The sequence below is a fragment of the Onthophagus taurus genome, chromosome 6 (assembly GCF_036711975.1).
Source record: "Onthophagus taurus isolate NC chromosome 6, IU_Otau_3.0, whole genome shotgun sequence".
NCBI classification, from domain to species: domain Eukaryota; kingdom Metazoa; phylum Arthropoda; class Insecta; order Coleoptera; family Scarabaeidae; genus Onthophagus; species Onthophagus taurus.
The window spans coordinates 26002202-26015991 of NC_091971.1; the positions used below are offsets into that span (position 1 = coordinate 26002202).

Genomic DNA, 13790 nt, shown 5'->3' on the forward strand with positions numbered 1-13790 from the left:
AACCCATGCACGTGTTGTATCATTTCTTCCCGAACGTACCGGCTGGTTTTAAAATAATAGAAGCTCCGCAACAACCGATTTACTTACCTGTTACAACGAACGTGATTAGTACATTAATAGTACGCATACTTGATCAGGACGGTCAGTTGGTAAACTTCAGAGACGAAGAAGTGACCGTGAGAGTGCACTTGAAATCGGTGTGAGTAGTAGGGTATTTAATATGGGTATAGTGTACGACGTTCGAAGAAAAGCACAGGAAAATCTGGGTGATAGAGTAATGTATAAAACGGTACGAAAGGATGTAAAACCTAACAGTAAGCGAAAATCAACTACCCAGTTAACACGCGTCAATCGTCAGTATTTAAGCAACTTAGGTTTTCAACTACTATAAATGGAGTCCTTAAACGTCACGGAGAAAATAAAAGTAGATAACTCGATTGTAAGTTACGAATATCATTCCCATCAACCGTTTGGTTCTACTAGCTTCGGTAACAATGATGAAATTCGTATAGGCATACCCGAAATAGACAATTACACATTGCCTCATGAAAGTTTTTTGTATGTGGAAGGGAGCGTACGTAAACTGGATGCGAGTGGTAAAGCAACAAAAGATGCTAGTGCAACTGCAAAATTGATAAATAATCCTGTAGCGTTTATGTTCAGTGATATTCGCTATCTTATAAATGGTGTTCAAATAGATGGAGTGAGAAACGTGGGGTTAACATCATGTATGAAAGGATACTTTTCGTATACCCCTCACGATATAATAAAGTTGGCGAACGCAGGTTGGAACATGGGCGAGGATCTGCTAGGTCAAGTGGTCCCAACATCCCCTGTAACGGATGCAATAATGGATAAAAATGGAAATTTTGGATTGAGTGTACCGCTAAAGACATTAATAGGGTTTGCTGAAGATTTTAAAACAATTGTGATGAATGTGAGACAAGAGCTAGTGTTAATTCGTAATAATGATGATAATGATGTGCTTGTGAATACGGTAGAAGAACCGTTACAGTTAAAAATCGATAAAGTTGTGTGGAGAATGCCCCATCTAGCCGTAGGCTTACGAGAACAATTAGCTCTAACAAAAATAGCAGGACGAAATATTGATCTGCAAATACCTTTTCGCAGTTGGGAAGTACATGAATATCCTTCTTTACCTCAAACAACAAAGCATTCATGGGCTGTGAAAACAGCTCCGCAGTTGGAAACACCTAGATTTATAATAATTGGGTTTCAAACAAAGAAGAAAGGAAAACAGTTGGCGAACATGGCAACCTTTGATAATGTAAAACTCACCAATTTGACGGTATTCCTAAACGGTGAACGCTACCCATACGATAATCTGAACGTGGACTTTGATAGTAATCGTGTCGCAGTGTTATATGACATGTATACACGCTTTCAAAAGTCCTACTATGGGAAGGAAGGAGAACCATTACTCACTCCGAAACAATTTATTGAAAATTATCCACTGATTGGAATTGATTGTACATATCAAGCAGAAGCGCTACACAAAAGTGGGGTAGAAATACGGATAGAATTTACGACAAAAAATCCGATTCCTGATGGTACCACAGCATACTGTTTAGTTTTACATGATAAGGCGTTTCAATATTCTCCACTAACAAAAATCGTCAAACAAATGACTTGAGTATGGGGAAAGAAGGGTTGGTAGTGTGTAGTTGGATCGGATCCTGAGCCGCATCGCACCCGTAGCTCATCATCCGAAATGTGAGACTTCTATATTCAGCGTAAACAAAAAAAAGTCGTAGAGTATAAGTTGTGCGACAGATTTCTACGGCTGCATAGTATGGATAATCGTGTTGATGTACGGAAGCAAGATGTATTCAAATAAAACTCAATACATAATTCTCGATATACAAGGTTTCATGGTCAACGAAGATCAGTTCGTACCTAAAGAATTAGCATCATGTGATAGTAACAAATGCATAACCCACCACGTTTTTCAACCGAGTAGCAGTATAGCTTCATTACCATCTAAATATAGGAATACTGCAAACTGGTTAATGACACATCATCATTGCATCGACTGGAAAGTTGGTTTTATCCATCCAATGGAATTCGACGCCATAGTCAAATATCTGTGTCGGAATGTCAAGAAAGTGTATGTTAAAGGACCTGAAAAAATTAAATTTTTAAGACATATTATTTCCGCGCCGATATTTGCGTTGGAAGGTAGTATCTATAAACTTGAGATGGGTATACCGAGCTGTGCTTTTCACTCGCGACGAAGAAGTATGTGCGCTCTTTCCAATGTACGCCACTTACAAGAAGTTGTCGAAGAGGGGGTGCAAAACAAGGATGCGAAAGACAGTCGGTGACTATAAAGCAGAGACAAGTCGTAATGGGGGATAGTTAAGAGCTGGTTGCGATGGAACAAGTGTTCACTGTGTTTGGGTGTTGGCCACTTACATCTGCCAAGAAAGTGTACAGCGTAATGAAAAAATATGAACAAGATGCCTCATTTGCGAACATTCCAGCTCGTGATTTAAAATATTTACCAACACAGTATTATTTCGATAAAGTACCATCTATGGAATTACGAAGAATTTGGACCCAACTACCGTTCGCCTACCAGCAATCGAAAATGTTACAAATGAAGTTACCGTGTCTTGAACATTATAATAATGATTGTGCGGAAACTCATTTCGATGGACCACCACCACCTAAAATGCATTGTATTAAATGTACGTTAGAAAAGAAATAAATGTTATTTTTTTATCCATATTGATGAGTTTTATTTAAAGAAACCTCTTCACCTCCCCTTCCCCCTCCCCCCCCCTTGAGTCACGGGCGAAGATAAGGTCCGAACGACCTCGCATTCTCAGACAGTATGACCTCCCGTTGGGCCACAGGCGATAACAAGGAGAAAACCTGGACAACCTCGCATTCCCAGACAGTATGACCTCCCCTTCAGTCACAGGCGATAACAAGGAGAAGACCTAAACGACCTCGCATTCCCAGACAGTTGACCGGACAAATACCTGTTCACTAACCCGTACTTAAAGGTAGTGGAAAGTGGGTTACTCCTCACTCCGTGTACAGCAGTCGCTGAGTGATATAGTAGTGTACAAAAGACGATAATTCCTTAAAAAGTGTGTTTACAATAATAACAGATTTTGTTAAAAACTGTGTTTTTCCGACCACGAAGAAATCGCCTTCTGCTAGAAAACCATTTGAAAAGTAAGTTACATCAATACAATTTTTATCGGTTTTCTTCATGTATGTTTGTGATGATTTCAGGTATTAATTGTTATACGCTGAGAAAAGTGGTTCTTCAGCGCATTGCAAACCTGTCAGACGTGATAGAAAACCATTTGAAAAGTAAGTTACATCAATACAATTTTTATCGGTTTTCTTCATGTATGTTTGTGATGATTTCAGACATTAATTGTTATACGCTGAGAAAAGTGGTTCTTCAGCGGATTGCAAACTTGTCAGACGTGAGCGAACGTATAATTTTAATAAAATAATCCAAATTTTTTGTAACCCTTTTGATTCCTTGAAGTCTTTCCCATTATGCTTCACTTAATTGGTAACAGCCACGCTCGTGCAAGCGATAATACCGATGGTATGACCGACCCACTGGTTGCCGTGCTGCCACGCAATAACGACAGTACGAATGTTGTTGAGTCAAGCCTACCGTCGTTACCATTATATTGCAGCGGCAACTTTGACGGTTTGAGTCGTACCATGCAGGATTTCACTACAGACCCACCACTGTACGAGCAAATAATGAATGAGCTCCGGTCACAGCCAGGGAACGACAATGGTGCGATTGTTACCACCAGTCCAACCTTGTCGTCCTACGGCTTAACTCGCATCAGTATGGAGATACGAGAAGAAGGAACATATCAGGAAGTTGTTGTGCCACCTGAACCTGCTACCAATCAGGCCGACGTGGTACAACCACTTCCAGATATTGTACATACGGATGTCACAAGTCAAGCACCTGCTGAAAACCAGGTGCTTGCGGCACCGTCTGTACCAGCGACGGAAGACGTATCCCAACCCTCCGATAGGATATGTGTTTCGCCTGTCTTCTCGAGTGGACCCATACGGTACACATCCCGCCGTATAAAAAAACGCGTCAACTTGTTGTCAAGGGGTTGCGTGAAACAAACTACCCGCCCAAACCCTTCTCCTGCTTCACAAGACTCCTGTAGATTGCTGCGCAACGCATTAGCCAAACCTCCCCGTAACACACGAAGAGTACCTACACTCGCTACAGTAACCAGACCTGCAACGGTGGTTACATCTCCACCAGAGGTGACCATCGACATCCGTGACAGCCCGCCAACTATCACAACTATCCCACCACAAAATGTGGTGTTCCCACCACCTTTACCTATCCCTACTATCCCGCAGAGGCAAAATCTTCCAGCTGTAAATACCGCACATCCCGACCCATGGGTTGATGCGTTTCTGCATTCAACAACCAACTTGGCAAGCAGTCTTTTGTCCCAAGAGGATTTTTTCATCTTGGGCTTGAAACCTCAATTGCAAACCAAAGTGACGACTTTGGAACATCATAAGCGCCACTTCGTGAACGCGTTGAATGCAGTAAACCAGAATCCCACCGTCTGCTTTGCTGCTTCTTCAAACATCCTTAACATGTACAACACCAAAATTAACCTGTATAAGTCCCTTCTCAGGCTGCTGCCTGACAACGGTTAATAGCGTTTTTTTTTGAAGCTCGTTCAGTTTTTTTGTCTCTTGCAGTGTTAACGTTGCAGGAGTTGGCTATGGAGAGCGTTAATTCGACGATTTCCCGTAAAGACTGTACGTTGCGGTTAGTAGATGTTTTACCAAAGACTCTACTACTAAACGTAATGTACAGCTGGGACATATGCTTCTGGCGTCGAATATCCCGAAAGGGCGATCGAATCAATCTTGGGGAGGTTTGCTTCCCCACCGTGGAACGCTTTGGAAAGAAAATGTCGCAAGGCACCGTACATAAGTTGTTCCACGGTTCTCTGGTTGATTGGAGTTCAACTTTCGGAGTGGGTCTTCAGTATCAAGCAAGGTATGTTTTTTATGAATCACATTTGGGCAACCTTTGCTATCGTTGTCGACGCCGCCTACACCATATTAGTATAACGAACGTTTTACAACTGGATTGTCGTGTGAAATTGCGCTCGAAAATAAAGTATGCATCTTCTGAACGATTGCAGACTATTATTTTAAATAAAAAATATTGGTGTGCGATGTGTTGTCGTGTGTCTTTGTTTCGAGTCTGTTTTAAACCACAACTTGAGGAGGATCAAAGTACTGAGGAATTGTCGGAGGGATGTCTCAGCAACTAATATGTTGTAGGTGGTTTTTTCAAATTTGTACACCATCCTTGTATGATACTGAAAATCGTTCGAATTGATGATATGACAACAAGTTCGCTTCCTTTTCACCTTTTCCGCTCCCATGCTTTTGTTTATATGTATTATTAATTATTTATTTGAATATTTACCGTATCTACTTATTGTTACCGCTCCCATGCTTTTGTTAATATGTATTATTAATTACTTATTTGAATATTTACCGTATCTACTTATTGTTAATTTAATACTAAGTAGTGTAAATTGTACTGTGACTTACACTGCTTTATTTTGTTTAATCACATAACATCTGTATGTGAATAACCCACTGGTGGTTCTACTACATCAACCATACAGATACTTTTGAAATCATGATAATAAATAATTTTGTAAATTTATGTATACCACGTCTTATTGTAAAATAAATATTGTGTAATATTACGCACGCTTTAAATAACTTTCAAACTCAATGTTAACAGTTTAGTGTTGTAAACCATTATTTTGAAACAATGATAATAAATAATCTGCTGAAATTTTTTGTATGCTACATTTTATGATAAAATAAACATTGTTTTCTACTACGACTTCATTTCTTGTTAATCTCCCGTTCAAGTATCACCCGTCAACATGGTTGAAGACGTTAAGTTTGTTAGCCAACCTTTAACACTACCAATCTGTAATCTTCATAACGACTTCGCTGCAAATAAATTTAAACGACATAGCGAATTATTTGGTGGGGAATGTAAACGTGGTTTGATAATTGGTTCTTCGGGTGCCGGAAAAACAAACGTAATGTTAACTTTATTGACAGCTCTCAACGGGTTGCGCTTTTTGAATGTATATTTGTGCTCTAATTCACTCTACCAAATCAAATACGAATTTCTACGACAATTACTTAAACCTATCCGCTCTTGCGGCTATTATGAATACTCAGATGTCGGACGATTTCTACCACCGTCAAAGGTGAAAGAATATTCAATTATTATTTTTGATGATATTGCTCCTACAGAGCAACAGATTATCAAGGAATATTTTTCATACGGTCGTCATAGAAACGTTGATACTTTTTTACTCGCTCAAAGTTATAGCGCCATTTCCAAGCAGCTTTTACGTGACAATTGCAACCTTTTAGTTTTATTTAAACAAGATCTCACTAACTTGAAACATATTTACAACGATCATTTGCTAGGGGACATTACGTGGGATGATTTTGTCAGAATTTGTCGAACTTGTTGGGATACACCGCACGGTATATTAGTTATTGATTTAGATTGCGATAAAAATAACGGACGCTATCGGAAAGGTTTCGATGAGTACATTATACTGTAAAACCATTGACTTTACGACTGCATGCTCAGTCTCTGTGCGATCATTACACTATCACGTTGAACTATGAATCGTAATGTTGCACAACAGTTAATAGCTGCGCGAGAAGATGTTAAACATAAAATACGCACTTTGAAAGGAGATATAAAACAGAAGCAGTCCATTGCCGAAGCTCAACTCGCTCCACTGAAAGAACCTCTGACAGATATTTCCAAAAAATTACAAACTGTCAATTTATTAGCGCTCGACAATAAATTCGGGATAAAACGTGATTTATTTACCCCGAAAAAGGAGCAGTCACCAGATATCTCAGCCTTACTGGCTGACTTGCAGAAACCTTCTAAAGGACTTAAACTGGAAACTCCTAGAGTGAAACCTAAACGTAGAGTTACGTCAACACCCATTAAACCGGGAGCTAGCATGGATGTTTCACCGGAACTCGCACGGAGTCCGCAATTTCTCAGCGACGAAGAGGTGTTCGAGGGTCGAGATACTACACCTGAGTTTTCTGTTCGTGAGTCAGACACATCTTTAGATGTCTACGAGCGGGACGCTAGGGAGCAGTTGGCGCGCATGAAAGAGAATATGGAGGGAATGATGGAACAGACAGTTATTAGAGAAGCTTTAGGGCAGCTGGACCCCTTACCACGTACCTATGTTACGGGTTTAACAGTAGATGTAAATAACGAGTTCGATCAAACTTACGGTGTTCGTGCACTTACCGATGGATTGTATATCGCAAATCAACCAATAACGTTTGACGGGAAAAACATTTTGGTGGGTGAATTTACTTATACAGGAACACCGGGGTTATACGAGTTGTTATTCAAAAATAAACCGGGTAAATTTACTTTACCAGATGCGAGAAATTACAAAGATATCTTACAACGTTCGAATGTACATAAAAGAGATTATGACGCTTCAAAAAGTATCATAACTGATGATGAAAATGAAAAGTTTGTGAACATAATCAAACCAATTTCCTTGGGTCAAAGACCAAATGTGTACTGGGCTCGATATTGGCCAAAACCTAAAACTGGATCAGGTCACTTAAATAAGTTGTTAGTACCTGCTGCAATTAAAGAGTACGAATACTGGGACGACGTGAACGAATTAGTTGATCGGTTGCGTTTACTACTTGCTTCCGAAGCAGCAGGTCATACTGCTCATCATAACGAAATTATATCCCTCATAGAGGAATTACGGGAAGCGCAAGTCATTCGTTAAGGGTATATAAACTTTTTTCTGTTTCTGTGACGCTTCAGAAGCCAATATGCCTTTAAACCGTTTTGGTGAACATGGTTCTACATCTATCGATAAATTTGGTAAGCATGTTCACCACCATGTTATACAGAACCACATAGCAAGATCCGAAGTTCTACAACCTTCATCAACATTTATTTTAACTTTACGTGGTGATGGAGATGTTGATCCAAAAACAAAACTTTATAAAATCACAAACAAAAGTGGAATTACGGATTACATCAATTCTTTCTACGAAGGTATGATAAAAGATGTTGTAAAGTCCGCTCATGTTCAGTTACTTGTTAACGATATCGTTATTAAGTCGCTCCAGGGAGTTCAACTCAAACGCGGAGATACCATTAAGTGTAAAAATAATGCACCGATAGGAGGACTACCTTTTCTTGTAGAGTTGTTGATTGAAGGGGTTGTAGAGTAATGGTTAGTGTTAAGCGAGATCTCGTTAACGAACTACATGCACCTGCGAGACGACATTATCGGCGACGCCGCGTTCTGCTTCACGGACTATTGGATCTTTATCAAGCTGATTTGGTTGAAATGATCCCATATGCGTCGGTCAATAAAGGTTACAAGTATATACTGACTGTTATCAACGCTTTTTCAAAATACGCATGGGCCTTACCACTCAAAACCAAAACTGGGAAAGAGGTTACTCAAGCTATGAAGGACATTTTGCATAGTAAAAAGAATATTACTCCGAGCAACTTACAAACCGATAATGGGAAAGAGTTTTACAATAGCGATTTTCAAAAATTAATGGAACAACTTAACATTAATCATTACAGCACCTATTCCACTTTAAAAAGCTCGATTATCGAACGGTTTAATAGAACCCTAAAAAATAAAATGTGGAAAGAATTTAGTATGCAAGGAAATTATCGCTGGTTAGACTTACTACCCAAATTACTAAAATCTTACAACAACACAATACATCGCACCATTCACATGAAACCTTCAGCTGTTAATCGACGAAATGAATCTGCTCTGTTAAATACTGTATACAATTCCATTAAAGTTGTCGACCCCAACCACCATAAATTTAATGTGGGGGAACACGTGCGAATTAGCAAGTACAGACACGCTTTTGCTAAAGGTTACCAACCAACTTGGTCCAATGAAATTTTCACCATAGCGACAGTTCAAAATACTAATCCCAGGACTTACCTTATTAAAGATGGTAGAGGAGAACCCATTCTTGGAGCATTTTACGACGAAGAATTACAACGTGTGAAACACCCGGATGTATTTTTAATTGAAAAAGTTCTTCGTCGAAAAGGAAATAAAGTCCGAGTGAAATGGTTGGGAATGGATAGCTCTCATAATTCTTGGATTGCAAAAAAGGATGTATTATAATTTTTACACTAAGAAAATAAAAAACTTTTTTTTTTAATTTCGTTGATTTTATTTCAAGTAACCTTTTTAACAACCTACTTTCTACTTTATATACAAGTTTTGTGATACAAGCAAGTATTTTTTTTTTTTTACAAATTAACTGATCGCAATTTAACTAGCCATACATGTTTACGTTTAACAACTCCAATAAGTTGTCCAAAAGATCTTCCCTGCGTAGATCTTCAATAAGATAGTTTCCCCAAGCTAACGTATGACATCCATCCTCCATCACGTAACGTTTATCGTCATGTGCAGAGAGCGCCACTTTATTCTTTAGTTCTGTATACATCGTGTGATAGGAGGAGCGAAAGACATACATCTTTTTTCGCACAGAACCTCCATCTTCGATAATCCGTTTATATTCTGAAACACTTAAGTTTTTATCGATAACATACTTTTTCACACCCTTGGCACGCTTGACAACTCCTTCCAAAGTGTTAATACAATAAGCTTTAGCTCCTGTACCATAAAACGATGTTAATATCGTATTTGGGTACTCATCTTTCATTTTTCCAACTATCGGCGGCCCTGGAGGAATATTATGTCTGTTGTTTAACTTGTAATTAGAGGTATCGAACATCTCTATATTTTCTTTGATATCCTGGTATACATTCTCAGTAAATATTTCGAGAATTAACGAATCCGTATCTGTATATAACAATAATACGTTTTCACCATATTTCTCTTTTAAAAAATTATAAAAAAAGTTATAAATGACCGCTTTCGACAATTCCAGTACGCTAAACCCTACATACAGAGGTTTGTTATATTTGACCTCCACCTTCTGCATTTCAATGGCTGCCAAATTATGGCAGAAAATTTTCGATGACTTGAAAGTCGGCTTTGCGATAAGAGCTTCTGCACCGGGTCTCCTGTAACGATTCTCCCAATGTGACACTAATCGTATATCGACTCTATTTTCAACATTTTCCATCGTTTTCCCATACACGATATTATTCATTTGTTTATAATGATTTTTCCCAAATTCATTCGTAGCATTCATTCGTTTCTCAGAGTTAAAATCGATATATGGTTTCATCCACGGCGATTGTTGAAATTGCAATGCACGGTGTATTTTGGTTAGCTTAAGACCTTTTTTCACACATTCACGTAGGTTTACATAGTGAATTATGTATTTCGATTTATTTTGTAAGTTCGCAATCAACTTAGGATGCTTCGATCCGGGAGCGATTATGTTTTCGGGACAAAACGGTAGATCATCATGCTGGTTGTGTAACCTTTCGGGATACTCCAAATCCACTTCAAAGACATAACCAAGGTGTTCATCATCTAAACACTCCACATCTATATCTGCTATTTCTTGGTTCGACAACCATCGAAAACCGCCTGTTGGTAATTTACAACTCATTGCATACCCATACAAATTGGTAGCGTCCAAGTATAGAATATATGATGATGGTTTTTCCGGGTTAAAATCGTCAAGGAACTTGTTGTTTGCTATTGCAGATCGTTTTACACACATACAGAGACCGCCTCTAATTCCTTTCTTAAAAAAGTGTAACATGTCAATGTCTGATAACAATTCTAATTTTACACCTGTCATTTTTAACAGAGCATCCCACCCAAACCCGGGCGCAGTATAATAATGGCAAGGATCCAGATTGTAATTCTCCAAAGATATTGTCCTGAAATTTTCAAAGACGTCAGTCAACATTAACACATCTGACGTCAAATACAGGTCACTGTATTCTCCCAACGTTGTACACTTAAATTTATTCCATACAGTCTGTGCTCTAGAGTATTGTTCCTTTGAAATATTACTTGAACTCAATATGTCGTAAAACTGTGTATGATCAGGCAATTTACTATACTCCAACTTTTCAAACGAATCTACGAACGAATATGGAAATACACCTTTCTGGCGCATCAATCTAAATTCTTCAGAGTCTTTGAATTTTTTTTTCACTTCCACACAATCCTTATCATCCAAATATGAAACCAACTTTTCCAAAGAACTCGCCATAAATCTAAACGAGTCGACGAATCTTATTTTCATAAACACTTTGCGTTTCTTTCCCTTGTTATCGGTTGTTTCTCCGACAACTATTTTTTTGGAAAAAGAAATATATTTTTCTTTGTTTTGTGCTATCACCTCTACTTCCTCCTTGTTTAGGGCAATACTTTTCACAAACATGTGGGCATCGTAATTCGACAGGTTGTGGAAAAACACAGGGATAAACATCGGTAATTTATAATTTATATTGCAGACGGAATGCGCAGGACCCCTATACAATCCTGTCAAGTGATCGTGATCACACACTTTCTCTTCTTTGTTTATTGGTTTATCACAAATGTGACATACGGAACTCAGTTCATGTACAAATTGGTCCAGACAGCTTAGCGGTATCATATCCTTTGTTTGCCTCAAATGTTGTTTATAGATCTCTATTACATCCTTCTCCAATCTTATAATAAATTCCAGAGCAGCGTTTCGCCCTCGGTATATTCGGAATTTCGATAAGTTATCATCGTAAGCACACTTAATGTAGTACGCAAACGCGTATGGTTCGTGTTCAAAACATCGGGCCGTATATGGTTTATTATCATCGTAAACTTTTCCTTCTTCGGGCGTTAAGGGTTTCAGAATCGCCTCGAAATCGGCGTACACCACAAACGGAACTTTCATTTTTTTTTCAAATCCTTCAAATTGTAAAACATTTTCCTTTTCTAGATGTCCGAACTTATTCACTTTTATTTGTTCGCTTGGTACTGTTGCTTTCACTTTTTTACAGTCATCCATCTGATGTCGTACCAACTTGTCTTCAGTTGAAAAGTATTGCAAACAACCCTCACAAATATATCTTTGATGTTCATGAGTCGATGATTGTGTATTTATCAGTCGAGATAAGTTTTTTATCCAACAATAGTGGTTATTCCCGAAATTGTCGCTGACTACTAATAAGTTTACATGACGCTCCCGTTTCTGTTTACATATACATACAGTTACAATATCATCTACCATTTTCTCTCCATTATACCAAGAATTTATACCATAGACGTTAATTGAAATGTTATTTTCTTCCTCAAATTTTGGTATGTCTCTGATGGGTACTGGGAATGTTACGCAGTCAAACTTTAATTCTGTTTCCCTATAATCTGGGTATGATGATATTCTTTGCGGTAAACCTGTGGGTTGGTACAGCGCGGATATCAGTGCCCAAGCAAAGCACTTATTATCGTTATTTTGCACGTTTATTACCGCTCTCTTCCCTTTTATGGATGTCGGTAAGTCGATGTAGCTCGATGCTCTTGTAGGATTAAACTTGTTACAGTTCACCTCAAGATATAATATTTCCAACAAGGTCCAACCTGCAGTATTAACGCCTTTAGTTTCGCATTTTACTACTTTTCTATTCTTATACTCTTACCTGAGTCCCGTTCTTGGAATTCCGACATTTTCACCATAATCTCGTCCATAAGGTCCTCGTATGTTTGGTACAAGTCTACGGCTACTGTTATAATTTTATTTTTTGTGTTGAATGATTTGATTTCCACTTCTTCCTTCGTATTTATGAAATACAATCCAAAAATTTCCGTATTCACTTTTAAACTACCATTTACATTCCTCACGGACTGTATCAAACTGATAACTTTTTCTCTAATTCGGTTACTGAATTCCTTCATGTCTACGTACTTCCGTTCATGATCGCTCACTCTAAAACTACATATTTTATCTCCAAATATCGAATCTATTTTTTCTACACCATCATCTATTATTACGAAGGCTTTCTGTTTATGTTTGTTGCTGCGCAGATGTGAGGAATAACATTGTCTGGTTACGTGTTCATCACATATTTCACACACTATAACATCTCCTTGTTGATCCTCTTCCACCTTTCGACGTTTCCCAATACATGCTGTGCGTTGATGTCTCACAAGATTATCTGGTCTAGTAAACTCTTTGTAACACACGTCGCAGGTCAACATGTTCACAACACTCTTACTTCAATACTGTTGAACACGATTTTCTATCTGCTATTTAAAGCATACCTCCTCCGAAGTGGGGTTTTCAATGAACTCACGTCGTGTAACCTTCATTTCAGGTCACGTACAAGGTCAATGTCATGGTCACAATTAAGGTTGATTTCAAGGTCTCCGTTGAGGTCAAAGTAAAGGTCATTGTTCAGGTCAAGGTTACTGATCAAGGTCATGGTCACTAAACGTGATCTTGACCTGAGGTGAGCTCAAAGTAAAGGTCATTGTTTAGGTCAAGGTTACTGGTCAACGACCCCCTTTGCAATAGCCGATTCTGGAACCTCCTCCCAGAACCTCAGGGCAAGGTCAAGGTCATGGTCACTCAACGTGACCTTGGCCTTGGCCTTGACCTGAGGTTCTGAGAGGAGGTTCTAGAATCGGCTTTTATCTACTTTAAGGGTACAATTTGCTACAATTTTTGTAGTAAAAGTTTTTCTGTATTATGCTCCGGATATCGTTTTTTTTCAACACTCTTCT

The 13790-nt window shown here is 38.6% G+C and overlaps 3 protein-coding genes across 5 annotated transcripts; 2 read left to right on the plus strand and 1 right to left on the minus strand.

Annotated features, from left to right (window-relative positions):
* The first annotated feature begins 391 nt into the window (after window positions 1-391).
* LOC139430127 (uncharacterized) lies at window positions 392-1654 on the plus strand. The gene has a single exon (XM_071196778.1). The coding sequence runs from the start codon at window positions 392-394 to the stop codon at window positions 1652-1654; it is 1263 nt and encodes a 420-aa protein (XP_071052879.1).
* A 1213-nt stretch (window positions 1655-2867) lies between these two features.
* LOC139430070 (uncharacterized) lies at window positions 2868-5920 on the plus strand. Of its 3 annotated transcripts, XM_071196689.1 has the most exons (3): window positions 2868-3207; window positions 3268-3348; window positions 3409-5920. In XM_071196689.1, the coding sequence occupies exon 3, from the start codon at window positions 3544-3546 to the stop codon at window positions 4699-4701; it is 1158 nt and encodes a 385-aa protein (XP_071052790.1). In that variant the 5' UTR covers window positions 2868-3207; window positions 3268-3348; window positions 3409-3543; the 3' UTR covers window positions 4702-5920. The 3 variants fall into 3 exon arrangements, with proteins under 3 accessions (XP_071052790.1, XP_071052789.1, XP_071052791.1); XM_071196688.1 differs by having other exon boundaries at window positions 3268-5920; XM_071196690.1 differs by lacking the exon at window positions 3268-3348.
* A 3512-nt stretch (window positions 5921-9432) lies between these two features.
* On the minus strand, window positions 9433-13415 carry LOC139430128 (uncharacterized). The gene is made up of 2 exons (XM_071196779.1): window positions 12707-13415; window positions 9433-12647 (listed from the first exon to the last, which is right to left on the minus strand). The coding sequence occupies exons 1-2, from the start codon at window positions 13263-13265 to the stop codon at window positions 9433-9435; spliced, it is 3774 nt and encodes a 1257-aa protein (XP_071052880.1). The 5' UTR covers window positions 13266-13415.
* Window positions 13416-13790: the final 375 nt, after the last annotated feature.

Excerpts from the sequence above, each read along its gene's own strand:
- LOC139430127 (XM_071196778.1), top strand. The coding sequence starts at position 392 with ATGGAGTCCTTAAACGTCACGGAGAAAATAAAAGTAGATAACTCGATT.
- LOC139430070 (XM_071196688.1), top strand. The coding sequence starts at position 3,544 with ATGCTTCACTTAATTGGTAACAGCCACGCTCGTGCAAGCGATAATACC.
- LOC139430128 (XM_071196779.1), bottom strand. The coding sequence starts at position 13,265 with ATGTTGACCTGCGACGTGTGTTACAAAGAGTTTACTAGACCAGATAAT. Across the intron at positions 12,648-12,706 it reads ATTCCAAGAACGGGACTCAG|GTTGGACCTTGTTGGAAATA; the intron begins GTAAGAGTATAA and ends TTAATACTGCAG.